This window comes from the organism of the source record quoted next (assembly GCF_019968955.1).
Source record: "MAG: Porospora cf. gigantea A chromosome Unknown PgA_NODE_606_length_14049_cov_366.024, whole genome shotgun sequence".
Taxonomy (NCBI): Eukaryota; Apicomplexa; class Conoidasida; order Eugregarinorida; family Porosporidae; genus Porospora; species Porospora cf. gigantea A.
In genome coordinates, this window is record NW_027151795.1 from 1 (window position 1) to 14,049 (window position 14,049).

A 14,049-nucleotide genomic window follows, 5' to 3' on the forward strand; every position below is an offset into this window, starting at 1 on the left:
GGGCTGATGTAACTTAGTGCTTCCTGCGCTTCCTGTAGTCGCTGCGATTTGATGATGGTTTGCGTTTTCGATCTTCATCCCCAGTTGCCTTTCGTTCCTGTAGTATTGTCGCGATGATTTCGCTCAGTCCGCAAGTCCGCCACTGGGAGACTAGAGAGTCTTTGTCGGTGGCCGGTTGAGGGTCTACAGCGGTTGTCGCCATCAGGCCGACGCTCTCAAGAATAATGTCGCAAGATTCCAGCAGAGGTCCCCCCATTCCCCAATGCTGTTCCGGGTTCTGCGACAAAGCGTCAAAAGCTTTGTCTGGCAAACTGGACGTAGTAGGTGCCGTAGGGAGGTGAGCAGCCTTCTGGAAGCCAGAGCCGTCGTCGTTAAGTGCTTTGGATGCCGCTACCTCGTCTGTGAACTCCACCAGCGCAACGCTGATTCAAACTCCCATTGTGTCTCACCCTGTGGACATACCAGTACGCTCTTCGGTGAGAATCCTGACGGCTCGCACCTGCCCATACTGCAAAGCTCCTTTTCGAATGGCAGTATCGTCCACCCACTGAAAACATATGAGACCTCTACACGGAAAGTAGCTACCCATTTAATCCCGCTGACGACCACCACACACTCCTTGCCCCCGGTGTCGCCAGGTAGAGCCGGCGGCGGCCCTGAAAAGAACACGCGGTGTTTTTGCACGATGCTGGTGGATGCGGAGTTTCTGGGAGCCCTTCTGGCACTCTCAGAGTCGAACTCAGCCACTGCTACGCCATCAGGGCCATCTCCCACCTGCACGAACGCCATGTGATCTGAGTCAGAGGACTCGGCATCGGGGGGGGTAGGCACGCTATCTCGAAAGCCCGATTTCTCTTGTTGGCGGAGAAAGTCGAGAAGGTCCATTAAATCGTAAAATATGCGCCAACCTTTCACAGTCTCATCACTGTGTACCGCTCTGCTCGTGCTGGCTGCGGTGTCCTCGATGTACACAGGCAAGGACTTCAGTCTGCGCCACAACGTCACGGTCGGCGCGTTCGGAGTGCTGGCGATTTTCCTTGTGTTCTGCGCCGTGCAGTTTCCGGACGGGGCGTTCGTTCGTCCGAACGTCATCGTCTGGAGAGTGGTTAAGGGGCTGACGCTTCTGTACTTGTGCTTACTGGTCTTTCTGCTTTGTCATAATGTTGAGGATGTACGATCGGCCCTCAGCATCATAGATCCCACCACCGAAGAGATTCTCTACGAAACCAACTACGCCGAGGACTGCCGCTTGATAACGCCAGACCACCCAGACGGCGCGTTGGGGAATATCCTCGAGCGTATAGACGTATTCGTCGTGGCGCATTTTTTTGGCTGGTTCGTGAAGGCGCTCATCATCCGCAACGAGAAGCTTTTGTGGGTCCTCTCTCTCGCTTTTGAGTGGGCCGAGATTTCTTTACGGCATGTTCTGCCGAACTTCTGGGAGTGCTGGTGGGACCACCTCCTGCTTGACGTGTTCGGATGCAACCTGCTCGGCATCTATTGTGGGCTGTGGATGGCGGACCGCTTACAGATGAGAGAGTACAAGGACTGGATCTTCCATTCCAGGACCAAACCCTTCTACTACCACTCCCGCTTGCTGAGTCATCTTCTGCCTGAGAACTACTCGCGACATCACTGGCCCAAATTCATGCGTAACGGGACGGTGAGGGAGTAGGTCGAGTTTAATGCAGACGTTCGTCGCTATGGTCGCCTTCGTCGTGCTTGCGACGCTTTTCGACGTCAACCTTTTTTTTCTGAAGGCCCAACTGCATATCGATACTAGCCACTGGTTCTGCCTTCTTCGAACTGTTCTGATGGCCTTCGGTGGTGCCCACGCCGTTCGAGAGTGCTACGAGCTGCTGGTTACGCCCTCCATCCGGAAATTGGGCGTCCAGGCGTGGCTCGTGATGGGCGTCCTGATGGCCGAAGCTGTGTTGGTTGTCCGATGGCGGTCCTCTCTCGACCTGTCCAATTCCCTACCTCCATTCCAGAAGTCTGTGTGGACGTTCCTCGTTGGTGCCTTTGCTGTCATTACCACGTATCTTTACACGGTCGAGATATTCTCACACCGATCCAAGACGAATTAGTTTGTCCATTCCGTGTTCGCAGAAATCGTCGTTACGTAATTAGTAAGGTGTACGCGCTGGTTGCTCATTGCACACCACTGTGCACACACTGGTGTGCAATGAGCAACCGACCTGGATTCTTCCGAAAGGTCACATCTATCTTCTCTCGCCCCAGGAAAACGAAACGCCAACCCCTAGCACCCAACCGGTCGCAGGCAAGCACCCAAGTGCCCAGCTCGCAGGTACTCAGGCCAGAGATACCGAACAAGTCTCAGTTATCGACGAAGGAAAACACTCCCGATTCACATTCACCAAATTCGGCTGCTGAGAGCGCGCAACCCATAGTCGAAGAGTGGGAGGATCCGGCAGAATTTTACGCATCGGAGGAATTTAGACTCCTTGACGAGTACTACGATGAGCATCCAGACCAATTTGAACTGGACTACTCACGACACCTGGGTCGGTTAAGGGAGAATTCCCCACCGAAAGAAGTTACTCCGCCAGCGCCAATGCCAGCGCCGACGTCAGCTCCGATGCCAGCTGCGCAGTCGGAGAAATCGAACACTCTGCCTGGACAGGCGTTCGTGACCCCAGAAATGGCGCCCATGCTATTCCCTGGGATCATTACTTCGGAGATTCCACCCCAAACTCAGCACCTTGCCACTCAGCAGTACGCCTGGATTCCGTTCCCTTTGCCAGTAGGTGAATCTCCCTTACCGACTCATATCTTTCCAGACGCCGGAGAAGAAGACCGAGGAGAAGGGGTTGTCTCCTCGAGAGGAATCAGACGATGATACCCGCCTCACTCGGATGTACGACGCCGTCGAGCTGCTGCGGAAGGAGCGGCAGCTTCTCGCCAAGGAGAGAAAAGTGCTCTTGGAGCAGCAAGATCTCCTTCAGAAGGACGTTAACCAGGTGCTGCAATACGCCGAGTCGCTCTGCCAGCCCGAGGCAAGCGCGCACCCCCCCTACGGGGCCCACAACACAGGTCGAGCAGCCAAATGCACCAGCAGACGAGGCTTTCTTTCGAGGCTACCATGTTGCCAGACTCACGAGGAGAAGGGTGTGCAAGTCAACGACGTGGATGTGTCGTCTTCAGTTGATTTGGCCGACATGCCGATGTTTTAATTCCAATGCACTGAGTCGATTTGGCCACATACGTTTTAATTCACGAAGCACGACACATGTAGGAGCCACTCTGAGTCACATAGCGCACCCATCTCTGAGCGGCTGCTGCCTGTGGCTGGTGGGCCCAGCGAAGGTGCTTGACGGCGATGCCGCTGAGAGTGAACATGGGAACTTCGAAGGTCAGAGAGAAAGGGCCCATAAGGCGGTGCACCTGCTCCGCCGTTGCTGGTTTGGCCACGTCCAGCTTAGCGTGGAGCATACAGGAGTGGCCGCCTTGCAGCCTGCCCACCTTCCAGAACAGTTCTCGAGAGGACCTGTCGAAGTCTACGGTCTGCCCCTCCACCAAAGGCCCTGTGGATGCGAGTCCTGTGTTTGTTGGGAGGGTGGTACCCAGCACAATATTGATGCCGTAGGTAGAGTCCGGGAGTGTGCTGCGGAGGGTCACGGTAAGCTCCAGACGGTCCAACATCTGCACTGATATCGCGGGGAGTATGATGAAGGGTGGCTGGCACTGCAGTTGGGATATCCTATACTGCAGCAGCGAAAACTCGCCCTGGGGAGGGCAGAATGTGAGGACACGCTGCGCCCCCCATTGAGCGAGGTTCACGCCAGAATGGAAGCTGGCGTCTTCAAGGACGATATCAGGGGTAGCTGAGTGACCAAAATGACTCGCTGTGGTGACGCCGTCCCCAGAGACGACTGATATGTTCTCGCTTAGAGCTAATGACATCTGCTGGTTGGTTTGGATGAAGGCCTTCATCTGCACGGAGCCTACAAGGCTCATACGTACTGGCCTCCCAAGGAAGTTCAGCACACAGGTGACGTTCTCAAAGATATCGACGAAGAACTCGTCTCTGTGTGATCGCTATCGTGCACTCACTGACGACTGGACGTTCCGTGGGCTAGTGGCCGTAATGCCGCCGAGGAGGGCAGCGTTTTCATCCCTACCATCTGTTGCAGATTCTGCCCCAGGTTTCCAACTATGGAGGCCGCTGTGCGTGGACCTAGCTCGGGCATGGGCGCCGCGGGGGACTTTACCCTGCTGACAAGCTGTCCAACATCGGTGGTTTGAATGTACCCCGCGTCGATGACTTCGTCCAGAATCTCATGAACCAAAATAAAGTTGCGGCGAATGGCAGCCTCGCCAAAAACTCCGCAGAAGTCCTTGATCAGCTTCACAAGCGTTCGCAGAAATTCGAATACCAGGGACGGTGCCACGTTCTCCTGCGAAACTGAGACGACGTACATTCCTCTGTGGTGGAGGTACAGATAGTGTGAATCTCCAATGGTCACCACTGGTCCACTGGATGGGTGGTCGCGAACTTCGTCTGATTACGCCACGCTTCGGATCTCACTGAAGAACGCATCAGGACAGGACTTCTCTCCGATGCCTCTGTAATGGCGAGAAGCCAAAACGTCGCCACGACTGGAGAGGAAGAACACCTCTGCGAGCATAGAATTGGCCCAATTCCTTGTCGAAGCAGACTTCCTGCAAGAAATGCCCCATGACTTCCTGCACGAAATGCCCCACGACTGCTCCTTGCGCCACCACACAGACCTTCAAAGCATTACGATGTGACAAAGTTTCATTTCAAAGCGTACTTAGTGACAAGCCGCTCGAACTGGGTAGGGAGTTGGTAATGTCGCAAGTTGGCGACATACTGCTTCCATAATGGGAAGCGCCAGCACGTGTCGTCCTCGGGGCCAGCGCAGGGCTCTAACAGCCCCACCTCCAGCAGACGCTGCTGCGCCCAATGCCACGTGTCGACGGCTCCAGATGGGGCCACGTATGGCGCCATGCCTGCAGACTGACGGAGCACTGCCATCTGCTCTCGCAACGAGTCCGCAGTGAAGGCATCGTCGCCTCGCCGATGTGCTTGCGTTGCGACAACCAGCAGGAGGTGCTCGTTGAACGTCAGATGAGGGAACAAGTGCGAGGTCAACACGTGGCTGGACGCGACAAAAACTGGAGCCTCTTGACAAGTCTCGCGCCGGCAATGATGGCACACAGTCGGAGCTGTCCGAGTGCTCTTGCGAGTGCTGACCTTCCGACGTTTTTCTGGAGACTCGTGACATTGGCACTTAGTCTCCACCTCGACGTCAATGTGCAGGGGGCCTATCGACGTGAGCCTTCTCACTCCGGGGGCAAAATTCTTGCCCAACCGGAGAAGCTGACTTATGCAGGCCTGCAGAAACCGCAGGAAATTCCAGGAACCTGTCGACGTGAATGACGAGATTTCTTTGAGGACATTCGTATGCGTAGCGCAGAGAGAGGAGTGGATCAGGCGGTTGAATGCATCAATCACGGAACCAACCAGTTGGTCCGAGGAGTCGGGTATCGTCAGAAACGTTTTTGAGAGCTCCAGTACCTGGAGGTCGGAAAGAGACCAGGTGCAGTGGATGCTCGCACCTGAAAGTCGCGACCTGATCCGCTTCTCGAGGCAATTTTCCAGGAGGAGGAACGCACTGATTAGCACCACGCCGAAATGCAGGTCTACCTTATGCCGCAGGTCCAGAAGGGAGTAGATCAGCGCTTGACGACGCACTCCAGAACGAACTTCTCCCTCGACCGAGGAGAAGCGCTCGGCGTGCTCAAGGGCGATGGCGACGCATCTCTGTTGGCGTTGCAAGCACGCCTCCAGCAGGTGCATCGCCTCGTCGAACGTCGGTTTGGAGAAGGGAACCTCCAGCTGAGTCAAGATCTCCAGAAGAACGCTGATTTCGTCGTCTGCAAAGAAGCAATCCACCAGAACGAGCCGCACGTTGGCGGTCTCAACGGCCTGCTGCAGAACCTGGGTCGTACCTGCCTCCTCTGCACCCAGCAATAGTACCCCAAAAGAACCCGTTTCAAAGAGAATTTGGAGCTCCGTCAGCGGTTTTCGCACCCACTCAGAAGGAAGCGGACCCCACGAAGACAGAGAAAGGCACGTGTACATTTTTTGCCAAAGGACGCTATGTGGGTGTTCCGTACGCCCTTACCGGTCAACCCTGTTTCTTATGAGGGGCGCCGCAGGCGGATTCAAGAGGCGCACGATCCCGAGGGCTGTGTCGGAAGTCGGAGCGGTATCAGGCCAGACTAGGCAGTCGGCGAGCTTCACCTCGGATGTTTGGCAATCACACTTGTGGGGTTTATTCATTCTGTTATTCTTTACTATTTAGGCGCATGTGTCCCCACAGAAGCTTGATGAACTTGCGCACGGCAGCCCTGGAGTCACGTTTGGCCATAGCTAGGCCCTGGCAGTCGGACTGGATCGCATCTCGTGATGTCTGCGGAAACTCGACCAACATCTCAACATTCGCGAAAAGAGTACTCGGTTGCGATAGTCGGAGAGTCACCAGCATCAGGTCTGTAGACAGCTTAACGCAGAACTGACACTTACAAGCGCTGATAGCCAGTGCAAAGCGGACAATCAGCTGCAACCGCGATATTCCACTCGTGGCACCTCCAGCCGGTGCCTGCAGTACGGCTACGGTAACCTCGTGCGTAGGATTGTCCTCCAACGCAGCGAGCATCAACAGCAGAAGGAACGTGATTTCGCAAGCCTTGTACTTCTGCTGCTTCTGCGCGTGTGTGCAGGGCGACATCTGACACAAGAGGGACTGCAGAGGTGAGTGGCACTCTACTGCTCGCAGGGGTGTGTGTTGCTCCGTTTCACACTCAGTCGTCAGCTTGAACAGGGCGGTGTCGGTTAGATGAGCCACGAGCTGTCTGGCTGGTTCGGGTCGCGCCAAAATAGTGTGAAGGAACAGTTTCATCGTTCCCGGCCACACCTGCATTTTGAAGAACCGCATCGAGAAGAGACGGAATGCAGACACGTTGTCATCAGTGGGAGCCAGTGCCACGTGCTGTAGCTCTGTGTAAATGTTGCTCGCCGCAGTAACCAGACCGTCTTCCAGAGCTGGGAGTCGGTCGCAGAGGGAGGGATCCAGGAACGCGTGCAACCCCGACACGGCTAGCAAGGAGAACGACAGGTTGTTAAACGGGTCTCGGAAGCGAGGGTACTTCGCAGCCATCTTCCGAGCATACTCGCACCATTCCTCGGTCTGTCGCGGACCCGGGAGGGACACTGGCGCCAGGCAGACCCAGCGAAAGGCGAGTCCTAGTGCGAGGTAAGCCAGGTGTACGACAGGTGAGTCGAACGAACACATGTTGCTTTGCTCAAACAGAACTTCGCACACATCGTTGGCTTTGGCAGCGATCGCCACAAATCGAGTCTGCAGCAACCCGAGCTGTTCGGTGTGTACGCTGGCCAGTTGCGTCTTCTTGGGCGGCTCCAGCGTTGGCCATGAGCCCAGAGACGGCACGCCTCCAGCAGTCAAACTAGGAATGATATCCTGAATCTGGTCTACAATGCTGTAAAGCTGCGATCGCAGCCATAACGGCGTCTCTGCAACGCCGACAGCACGCACCAACCCATGCTTGCTTCGGTAGAAGGGGGGCACTATAGTGCACAGAAACATAGATAGCAGGACGATTGTGAAGCCTGCCCTGTGCACCAGGCTTACATACTCATCTTCGTCCTGCACGGTGGAAATGCGGCACAGGATCGTCTCGCATGTGGAGAGTAGAAGTCCAGTCATCGCATCAAGGAAATAGAGGAAACGCTCGGTGAACGTCTGTATAAAACCCGAGCGAGCACCCACCTCCTTATACTCGGGCTCCACGAGGAACAACGCGGTGTAGAGAGCAGACAAGGCGCTACCGATGGAACATGGCAAAATCGTGATGGATCGGGCACTAAGTCCGACGCCTGGCCGAGTTAAGAACCGAAACATCTGGAGCCCATTGCCGTCCAGTATGTAGTCGTGCGGGTCCGCATCCAGGTCGTCCGTGGACAATATCGGTTGCAGGACGCCTTGAATCTCCTTCAGCATAGAGGGGAGCAGCTCCGAGCACATTTCGTCGCAAAGGTTAACAAGCGTGGCAGCGGGAAGTTCGCTAACCATCAAGCCTTCCAGGCAGCTGCACAGCTTGAGGGTACATACCGCGCCAATGTGATCCTCCATGCAGGTGAAGGGATACAGCTCGTCAGTCTGGGGCTCATAGAGCGATTGGAGTGTCAAATGCCAGCCCTTCTTGAAAATTTGTAACCCTCTTTCGTACATCCGCGAGTTGCAGAGGTAGTTGCTCATCTGCGGGGCCATGACGGAGAGAACGAAGTAGGCGGAGCGTCGTAGACAACGGTGATGCGTGGCGTCTGCGAAGTTCAGTGTAAGGTTGACGAGCGTCAACGCCTTCTCGTGGTTGGTGTGCTCCCCTAGAGCAGACACCACTGCAGACAGGGCGTGCAGCAGACATTCAGTCCGCCTCCACTCACATTGGACGTTCTTCGCCACGGTGGACGGAGACTCGGTCTGGACCCACTTCAAGCATAACTCGAAGGCGGCCAGAATTTTGTCTGGAGTAAGAAAAAGGTGACCGTCTTCGAGGTTGCCCGCGAAGACCCGCAGTGTCTGCCGTACCGCGTTGCGAGCGGCTCCTAAGTGCTCCTTGGCGTGAGAGTTCAAGTGTCGGTACATCACGGGAATGCAGGCGTCTCCGACAGTTATCCAGAGACGACACCAGACATGCTGAAAGATGGTCTCGCTGCCGGGGATATCGACGAAGTAGCCCTGCTCCGCCTGGTATTGCACGTGTCCCAGCACGTCCGTCACGTAGCGTACACGGGACTCCATGAGCATGCGCATCATGTCGTTCTCAAGACAGGTATCGCGATCCCAGGCCTGGTTTAGCCCTCGATGGAAGTTCATCCAGGCAAACTGCTCATCGCAGATTGTATCGAGAGTCGTGGACGTCGCGGGAAGGACGATCGCTGCCATGCTGAGTGCGGCAGGCACGATACCCTCGAACGTCAGGGTGCTTGACGCGTGCTGGTCGTGGTAGGTGCGGATTGCAGACAACAGTCGGTCCGCGGCCGGCAGCGCGATGGATCCTAGTTTGCGTTTAGCATTCTCTGCGTTTTTCAGTCGATAGAGGTTGGCGATGCAGGACATGATGGCCAACTCGTACTGGTAGCGCGGATGCGGGGAGAAACTGGACGCGTCCAACGGCACAAGGTGGTTCGCTATCATGAAGCTCGTCACATTCGTGCTGAAGTTGGTCTTAACGTCGTGTATCAGAGAGAACAGATTGCATAGTACCTTCAAAGAGTATTCTCTGCGGTATCGGAAGTCCTCCGGGACAAGGGATCTAGAGGAGCTCCAAAAGTTCTCATCCTCGTTAGGCACCTCGACGTCCACATGGTCGACGCCGTGTGTCAACTGCCATTCCTTGTTGCTCATGCTGGCAGCTGTTCTCTTTAGGTTGTGCAGCGTTTCCGAAACGCCAGCAGTCCAAAATACTGCATGGAACTGACACATCAGGTGGGATGATACGTACGAACTGCGAACCGCAGCATGAAAGAAGGCCTCGGGGTCCTTTATGGCCTCAGAGAAGGACATCTTCATCTGGCTTGCGTCATGGATGACTTTCTTTAGGTAGTCCGTGATCATCTCGACGTTACGGACGATAAGCTCGATCAGTTCTCGATCGAACGCTTGCAGCTCCATAGGCTCGTCGTGGAAGTATAAAATACATAGCAGCCGCGTCTGGTGCTTGCACTGATTCACACAGGCCTGTAGAAAGCTCTGCTGAGCTTCGTACTCCATCGGTGCGTACGTGTCCAGCGCAGTCATCATGGTCAGCACGACCTTCCACGGATACATCATATGTCGCGCGAAGATTTTGAAGGGGCGAATAAGCTTATGCCGTGAGTCGGTGTCCGCCTGCGACAGGTGGGAGGCCTGACAGCATAGGGTCGCCAGGGCTGCGCAACGCTTCTCAAACACCTCCGTCAGGCCAGGTACCATGAATAACTTGTAATGCTCGGCAATAGTGGTCAGCGAGATGGAAATGCTGGGCAGCAGGCGCTGTTTGTCGCCAAAGAAAACCATAAGCTCTACAGCAGCGTCTATGATGTCCTGCGACAGCACCTCAGCGCGGTACTTTTCTGGTACTTGGTCTGGTCCCTTGCCAGAAGCCACATTCAACAGCCAGTCAACATACCGGAATCGGAACGCCCTAACCACCTTAAAGTGGGCTATTACCAGCTGTGACAGACCCTCGCCCAGGCACAGTCGGAAGCAGAGCGTTGCCTCGATCAAGTTGAGGTAGTCCTTCGAGTCAAATGAGCTTTCTCGGAGATGCGTCACAATTATATCCAGTCGAGCGACAGCTCTGAGGCTGCACCCTCCAAAGTGAGAAAGAATGCTGCCTAGCTGCGTCTTGCTCAACTCGTAAAGTTCCGAGTCCGGTGTCGCCAAGTCGCAGGCGATACGACGGAATACATCTCGCAGAGAGCGACAGCTAAACTCCACAATGGAACTCGCCACCGATAGGAGACCGGCGTTACTGGAAGTAGTGACCACGTTAAGTAAGTCCATGCAGAGAATACCGATGGTTGGGCACTTCTGGAGAGAGGCCAGCCACTGCTGAACCTCTGCGTCCACTGACTCGGCTTTAACTTCACTTAGCACGCTCAGGAGGCGTTCCAACTGCGTCTGCGGAAGCGAAAGGCCTCACGGAAAACTCCATCGCACGTAAGAATTCTTTATATTCAGTCAGGCTCACAATAAACACTTGACCGAGCTACGCGTAGACAGATATTACTGTGCACTTTATTAAGACGATACAGTGTTTTCCTGTGAACTCTCTTGCTGACCTTGCGAATTCTCCTGTCGAACCTCCAGGTTCGTAGCCAACGGAACATAGTCAGCATTGTAGCTGGATCGATACCGCAGCTGCTCCTCAAGAGGATGCGCATCCTCCACGGACGTAAACATCGCTGCGACAGTTCGGTAGGCGGCCGCAATCCAGACCAGTAGGGTGGACCCCGCGCCGAAGCAGAAGACCTGGGCCCAACGCCCTCCTTCTCGGAGCGTGCTCACCGCCAGAGCAGCCTGTGGAGGCAAACGCGATTCTAGCTGCTCGTCTTCGTTCAACAGAAGGAAGCACCACTCGTGCAGCTTGTAGCGGTAGACTCCAAAAGCGGTTGGAACGAGAACGGACAGGTACATCACCAAAGAGGCGAATAGGCTGACTACGGAGTTACGGCGCGTCCGATACCACAGTAGCCCCAGCTGCTTGCGGAGGGACTCCACCTCTGCATCCCGCGCTTCTTCTCGGACTCCGCCCAGAAAGTTGCCTTGAGCGTCAATGCAGCCCTCTCCTGGGTTGCTTATGTACTGATCCCTGCAGTCCAAGGCGCATTCCTGTAACAGAGACTCCTCAGGTTTCCGCCGCTGCAGACACTCCTGAACGCAGAAGTGGAAGCGTTCACCGGGGTTGCAGTCCATCCTCAACACGACTTCCGGAACTAGAGCCAGATCGAACGGTGCCTGCGCCGGCTTCAGTGACGGTTCCGGTGTCGTCGTCGAGGACCAGATATGGACTTTGGCAGCGGGCGTCGGCGCCGGGGGCGCCGTGGTCTCAGGGGCTGGGGTTGCCTTCCGACGAAAGGACTCCCAAGCGTTACTTAGCCGTTTCTTCAACAATTTGTGTGACGCTGGCGGTCTCTGCTTTCGGAGATGCTCCGCGACATCCTCGACATCGGGCAGCTGCAGACCGGAGGAGGGAAACAGCAGCCCCTTCGCCTTGCTGCGGAGAGACTGAGGGGGAATTTCGACTTCAGTCAGCCTGGCTGGGGACGCAGTCGTCACAGGCCACCCTCCAGCTGTCACAAGCAATAAGTACACGCGCATGCGATAATGGAATTACCGGCAATAATATTTAAATGTGTGACGTAACATTGACGTCCGATTCTGCTGCGGATCTCGCATCCGTTCCCCCACTAGTCCACAGATTAGTGGCCCGTAATTGCGGGCTGGAGACCTTGAGCGGGCTTCACGTGCCGCTTTTGGAGAGCATCGACCTGCGAGGCAACTACTTGTGCTCCATTTTCAGTCTGGCCCCGCTGTTGGTAGCTCCAGGCCTGCGAGACTTGAGCGTAGGGGGGAACCCCATATGCACCTGTCCTGCGTGGAGGGATGCAGTGCTACAGCTGCTCCCATGGTTGGATGTTATCGACGGAGAGGCGGTTACTCTTGAGCAACGCCGGCTTGTCGATCTTAACCCGTTGAGCCTGGAGGAGGTCGACGAGGTAATCGACTACAACCTGGAGAGAATGGTCCTGGGAGAGCCAGTGACTCCGGAGCTGTCCAAGCATAAAGTGGCCCACAAGGGCATCCAGACTGACCGTTACTGGCGGAGTGTAAGCTGTAGTGAGTCCAGCAGGGCTTCAGAATAGTGACCGACCTCTCGCACGACAGCTACGACAAGCTGAAGAGCGCCCTCTTAGACAGCCAGCGTCTTCAAGCAGACAGGGAGCGAACGGAGACTGTAAGCCAGCTGCGCGTTCGACATGCAGCAACTGGTGACGGAGTTGGAGGCTGCGCTGAAGGATTTGGAAGAGCTCCGAACCTGCAGTGTGCAGGCGTCGCTGGAGGTCGCGTCTTTGAAAACCCAGAACGCTGAAGTCAAGGAAGAGTTGCGAGGCACGAGAGAGAGGTATGACGAGACTCGTGGACAGCTGCTAACGAGAGCGCTGGAAGGAAAGAGTGAGGCCGAGCAACAATCAGCGCTAAAGCTGCAGGAAACCGTTCGCATATTGCGTCAGGAAATGGAAAGCCAGTTTCTCTCGCAGATGGAGGCGGCGCGAAGGCACCACAGCGAGGAGCTCGCTGTGGAAAGGCAGAAAACTCAAAGTCTCTCTGAAGAGCTCCGTGCCCGAGGCGATGGTACTCAGCTAGACCTGCTGCGTTCTGAGCTCGACGAGCTCCAGCGAAACTACGACGACCTAAGAGATTTGGCACAAAGAGTAAAGGATGAGAGCCAAGATTACGAGGTGCAGGTCCTTAGCCTCCAGCAAGCACTGACTCGTGCCGACTCTATGTGTTCTTCGCAGGCAGAGCAAATGCAAGATGTTGACTGCCGCCTACGGCAGCTTGACAACGAGCGAGTCCAAGCTGAGGTGAGGACAAGTCCCGAATAACAACAGGCACTGCTGACAAAAACCTGGTCGGACGCCAGTCAGCTGGTGGAGAGACTCGGCAACACTATGCAAGGCAGGCTCGAGCGGCGCAACCGTCTGTTCAAGCTGGCTTGAGCCGCGCTACCAGATCTGGAACCGATAGATGCTGCCTGGTTTCCAGAAGCCCGAGCCAAAATGTGTCACTGAGTGCCAAAGCTGCCGATTCGCACCTGCCGTAGTCCGGCGGGAGGTCTGGAGTGGAGTGAGTCATGCCACTGTATTTGGGGAGGGGTGGAGGGCTGCTACGAAGATGCCGGCGCATTTTCGCACGTGACATGAGACGACGAGGGATGTGCCAGAAGCCGTTTTGTCTCAAAAATGGACCAATATGCGGCGCTAGAGCTACGACACTATGGGCATCTCGCGTGACTCTAGGCACAAGCACCGCAAGACCGGTGGGCGTATGCCTATCCACCAAAAGAAGCGCAAGCACGAGTCCGGCCGAACCCCGGCTCACACCAAGATGGGACTGCATCAGGTGAAGAAGCTCCGCGTTAGGGGCGGCAACATGAAGTTCCGTGCTCTGAAGCTGGACCACGGCTCCTTCTCCTGGGCGTCTGAGGGCGTGTCCAGAGAGGCCAGAATTCTAGAGGTTCGCTATTCGTCCGTTTCCAACGAGCTGGTGCGTACTAATTCCCTGACGAAGTCCACTGTTGTGATTGTCGACGCAACTCCCTTCAAGAACTGGTATAAGCAGCACTTCGGGCTTGAGATCGATAAGCACGGTGTCACCGAGGTTAGCGAGGGCCACGCTGAGTCTTTGGAGAAGAAGGCGAAGAACCGAAAGC

At 55.6% G+C, this 14,049-nt stretch overlaps 8 protein-coding genes across 17 annotated transcripts; 4 read left to right on the forward strand and 4 right to left on the reverse strand.

The window, feature by feature from the left end:
- Window positions 1-13: 13 nt before the first annotated feature.
- Window positions 14-589, reverse strand: KVP18_005194 (uncharacterized protein; the record flags this gene model as incomplete). The annotated part of the gene is made up of 2 exons (XM_067949579.1): window positions 14-422; window positions 450-589. 2 exons carry the CDS (start codon window positions 587-589, stop codon window positions 14-16), a joined length of 549 nt encoding a protein of 182 aa, XP_067807421.1.
- A 309-nt stretch (window positions 590-898) lies between these two features.
- Window positions 899-2,087, forward strand: KVP18_002828 (uncharacterized protein; the record flags this gene model as incomplete). Of its 3 annotated transcripts, XM_067954061.1 has the most annotated exons (2): window positions 899-1,663; window positions 1,692-2,087. In XM_067954061.1, the coding sequence occupies 2 exons, from the start codon at window positions 899-901 to the stop codon at window positions 2,085-2,087; spliced, it is 1,161 nt and encodes a 386-aa protein (XP_067807411.1). The 3 variants fall into 3 exon arrangements, with proteins under 3 accessions (XP_067807411.1, XP_067807413.1, XP_067807412.1); XM_067954063.1 differs by lacking the exon at window positions 1,692-2,087 and having other exon boundaries at window positions 965-1,675; XM_067954062.1 differs by lacking the exon at window positions 899-1,663 and having other exon boundaries at window positions 1,686-2,087.
- A 98-nt stretch (window positions 2,088-2,185) lies between these two features.
- On the forward strand, window positions 2,186-3,194 carry KVP18_002830 (uncharacterized protein; the record flags this gene model as incomplete). The annotated part of the gene is made up of 2 exons (XM_067954068.1): window positions 2,186-2,764; window positions 2,802-3,194. The coding sequence occupies 2 exons, from the start codon at window positions 2,186-2,188 to the stop codon at window positions 3,192-3,194; spliced, it is 972 nt and encodes a 323-aa protein (XP_067807418.1).
- Window positions 3,195-3,234: 40 nt separating this feature from the next.
- KVP18_002829 (uncharacterized protein) lies at window positions 3,235-6,130 on the reverse strand (the record flags this gene model as incomplete). Of its 4 annotated transcripts, XM_067954067.1 has the most annotated exons (4): window positions 3,235-4,048; window positions 4,075-4,522; window positions 4,550-4,683; window positions 4,797-6,130. In XM_067954067.1, the coding sequence occupies 4 exons, from the start codon at window positions 6,128-6,130 to the stop codon at window positions 3,235-3,237; spliced, it is 2,730 nt and encodes a 909-aa protein (XP_067807417.1). The 4 variants fall into 4 exon arrangements, with proteins under 4 accessions (XP_067807417.1, XP_067807416.1, XP_067807414.1 ...); XM_067954066.1 differs by lacking the exons at window positions 4,075-4,522; window positions 4,550-4,683; window positions 4,797-6,130 and having other exon boundaries at window positions 3,235-3,978; XM_067954064.1 differs by lacking the exons at window positions 3,235-4,048; window positions 4,550-4,683; window positions 4,797-6,130 and having other exon boundaries at window positions 4,071-4,442.
- Window positions 6,131-6,335: 205 nt separating this feature from the next.
- On the reverse strand, window positions 6,336-10,767 carry KVP18_002831 (uncharacterized protein; the record flags this gene model as incomplete). Of its 2 annotated transcripts, XM_067954069.1 has the most annotated exons (3): window positions 6,336-7,811; window positions 7,839-10,727; window positions 10,756-10,767. In XM_067954069.1, 3 exons carry the CDS (start codon window positions 10,765-10,767, stop codon window positions 6,336-6,338), a joined length of 4,377 nt encoding a protein of 1,458 aa, XP_067807419.1. The 2 variants fall into 2 exon arrangements, with proteins under 2 accessions (XP_067807419.1, XP_067807420.1); XM_067954070.1 differs by lacking the exon at window positions 10,756-10,767 and having other exon boundaries at window positions 6,336-10,616.
- Window positions 10,768-10,853: 86 nt separating this feature from the next.
- On the reverse strand, window positions 10,854-11,933 carry KVP18_002826 (uncharacterized protein; the record flags this gene model as incomplete). Of its 2 annotated transcripts, none has more annotated exons than XM_067954053.1 (1): window positions 10,854-11,933. In XM_067954053.1, the coding sequence occupies one exon, from the start codon at window positions 11,931-11,933 to the stop codon at window positions 10,854-10,856; it is 1,080 nt and encodes a 359-aa protein (XP_067807406.1). The 2 variants fall into 2 exon arrangements, with proteins under 2 accessions (XP_067807406.1, XP_067807407.1); XM_067954054.1 differs by having other exon boundaries at window positions 10,854-11,528.
- Window positions 11,934-11,965: 32 nt separating this feature from the next.
- KVP18_002827 (uncharacterized protein) lies at window positions 11,966-13,336 on the forward strand (the record flags this gene model as incomplete). 3 transcript variants are annotated; one of them, XM_067954060.1, is made up of 4 exons in its annotated part: window positions 11,966-12,442; window positions 12,466-12,570; window positions 12,599-13,201; window positions 13,229-13,336. In XM_067954060.1, the coding sequence occupies 4 exons, from the start codon at window positions 11,966-11,968 to the stop codon at window positions 13,334-13,336; spliced, it is 1,293 nt and encodes a 430-aa protein (XP_067807410.1). The 3 variants fall into 3 exon arrangements, with proteins under 3 accessions (XP_067807410.1, XP_067807408.1, XP_067807409.1); XM_067954058.1 differs by lacking the exons at window positions 12,599-13,201; window positions 13,229-13,336 and having other exon boundaries at window positions 11,966-12,478; XM_067954059.1 differs by lacking the exons at window positions 11,966-12,442; window positions 12,466-12,570; window positions 13,229-13,336 and having other exon boundaries at window positions 12,593-13,222.
- Window positions 13,337-13,613: 277 nt separating this feature from the next.
- On the forward strand, window positions 13,614-14,049 carry KVP18_005195 (uncharacterized protein; the record flags this gene model as incomplete). Its single annotated transcript, XM_067949580.1, has 1 exon — window positions 13,614-14,049. A coding segment is annotated over one exon (436 nt), but the record flags the coding sequence as incomplete, so codon positions are not given.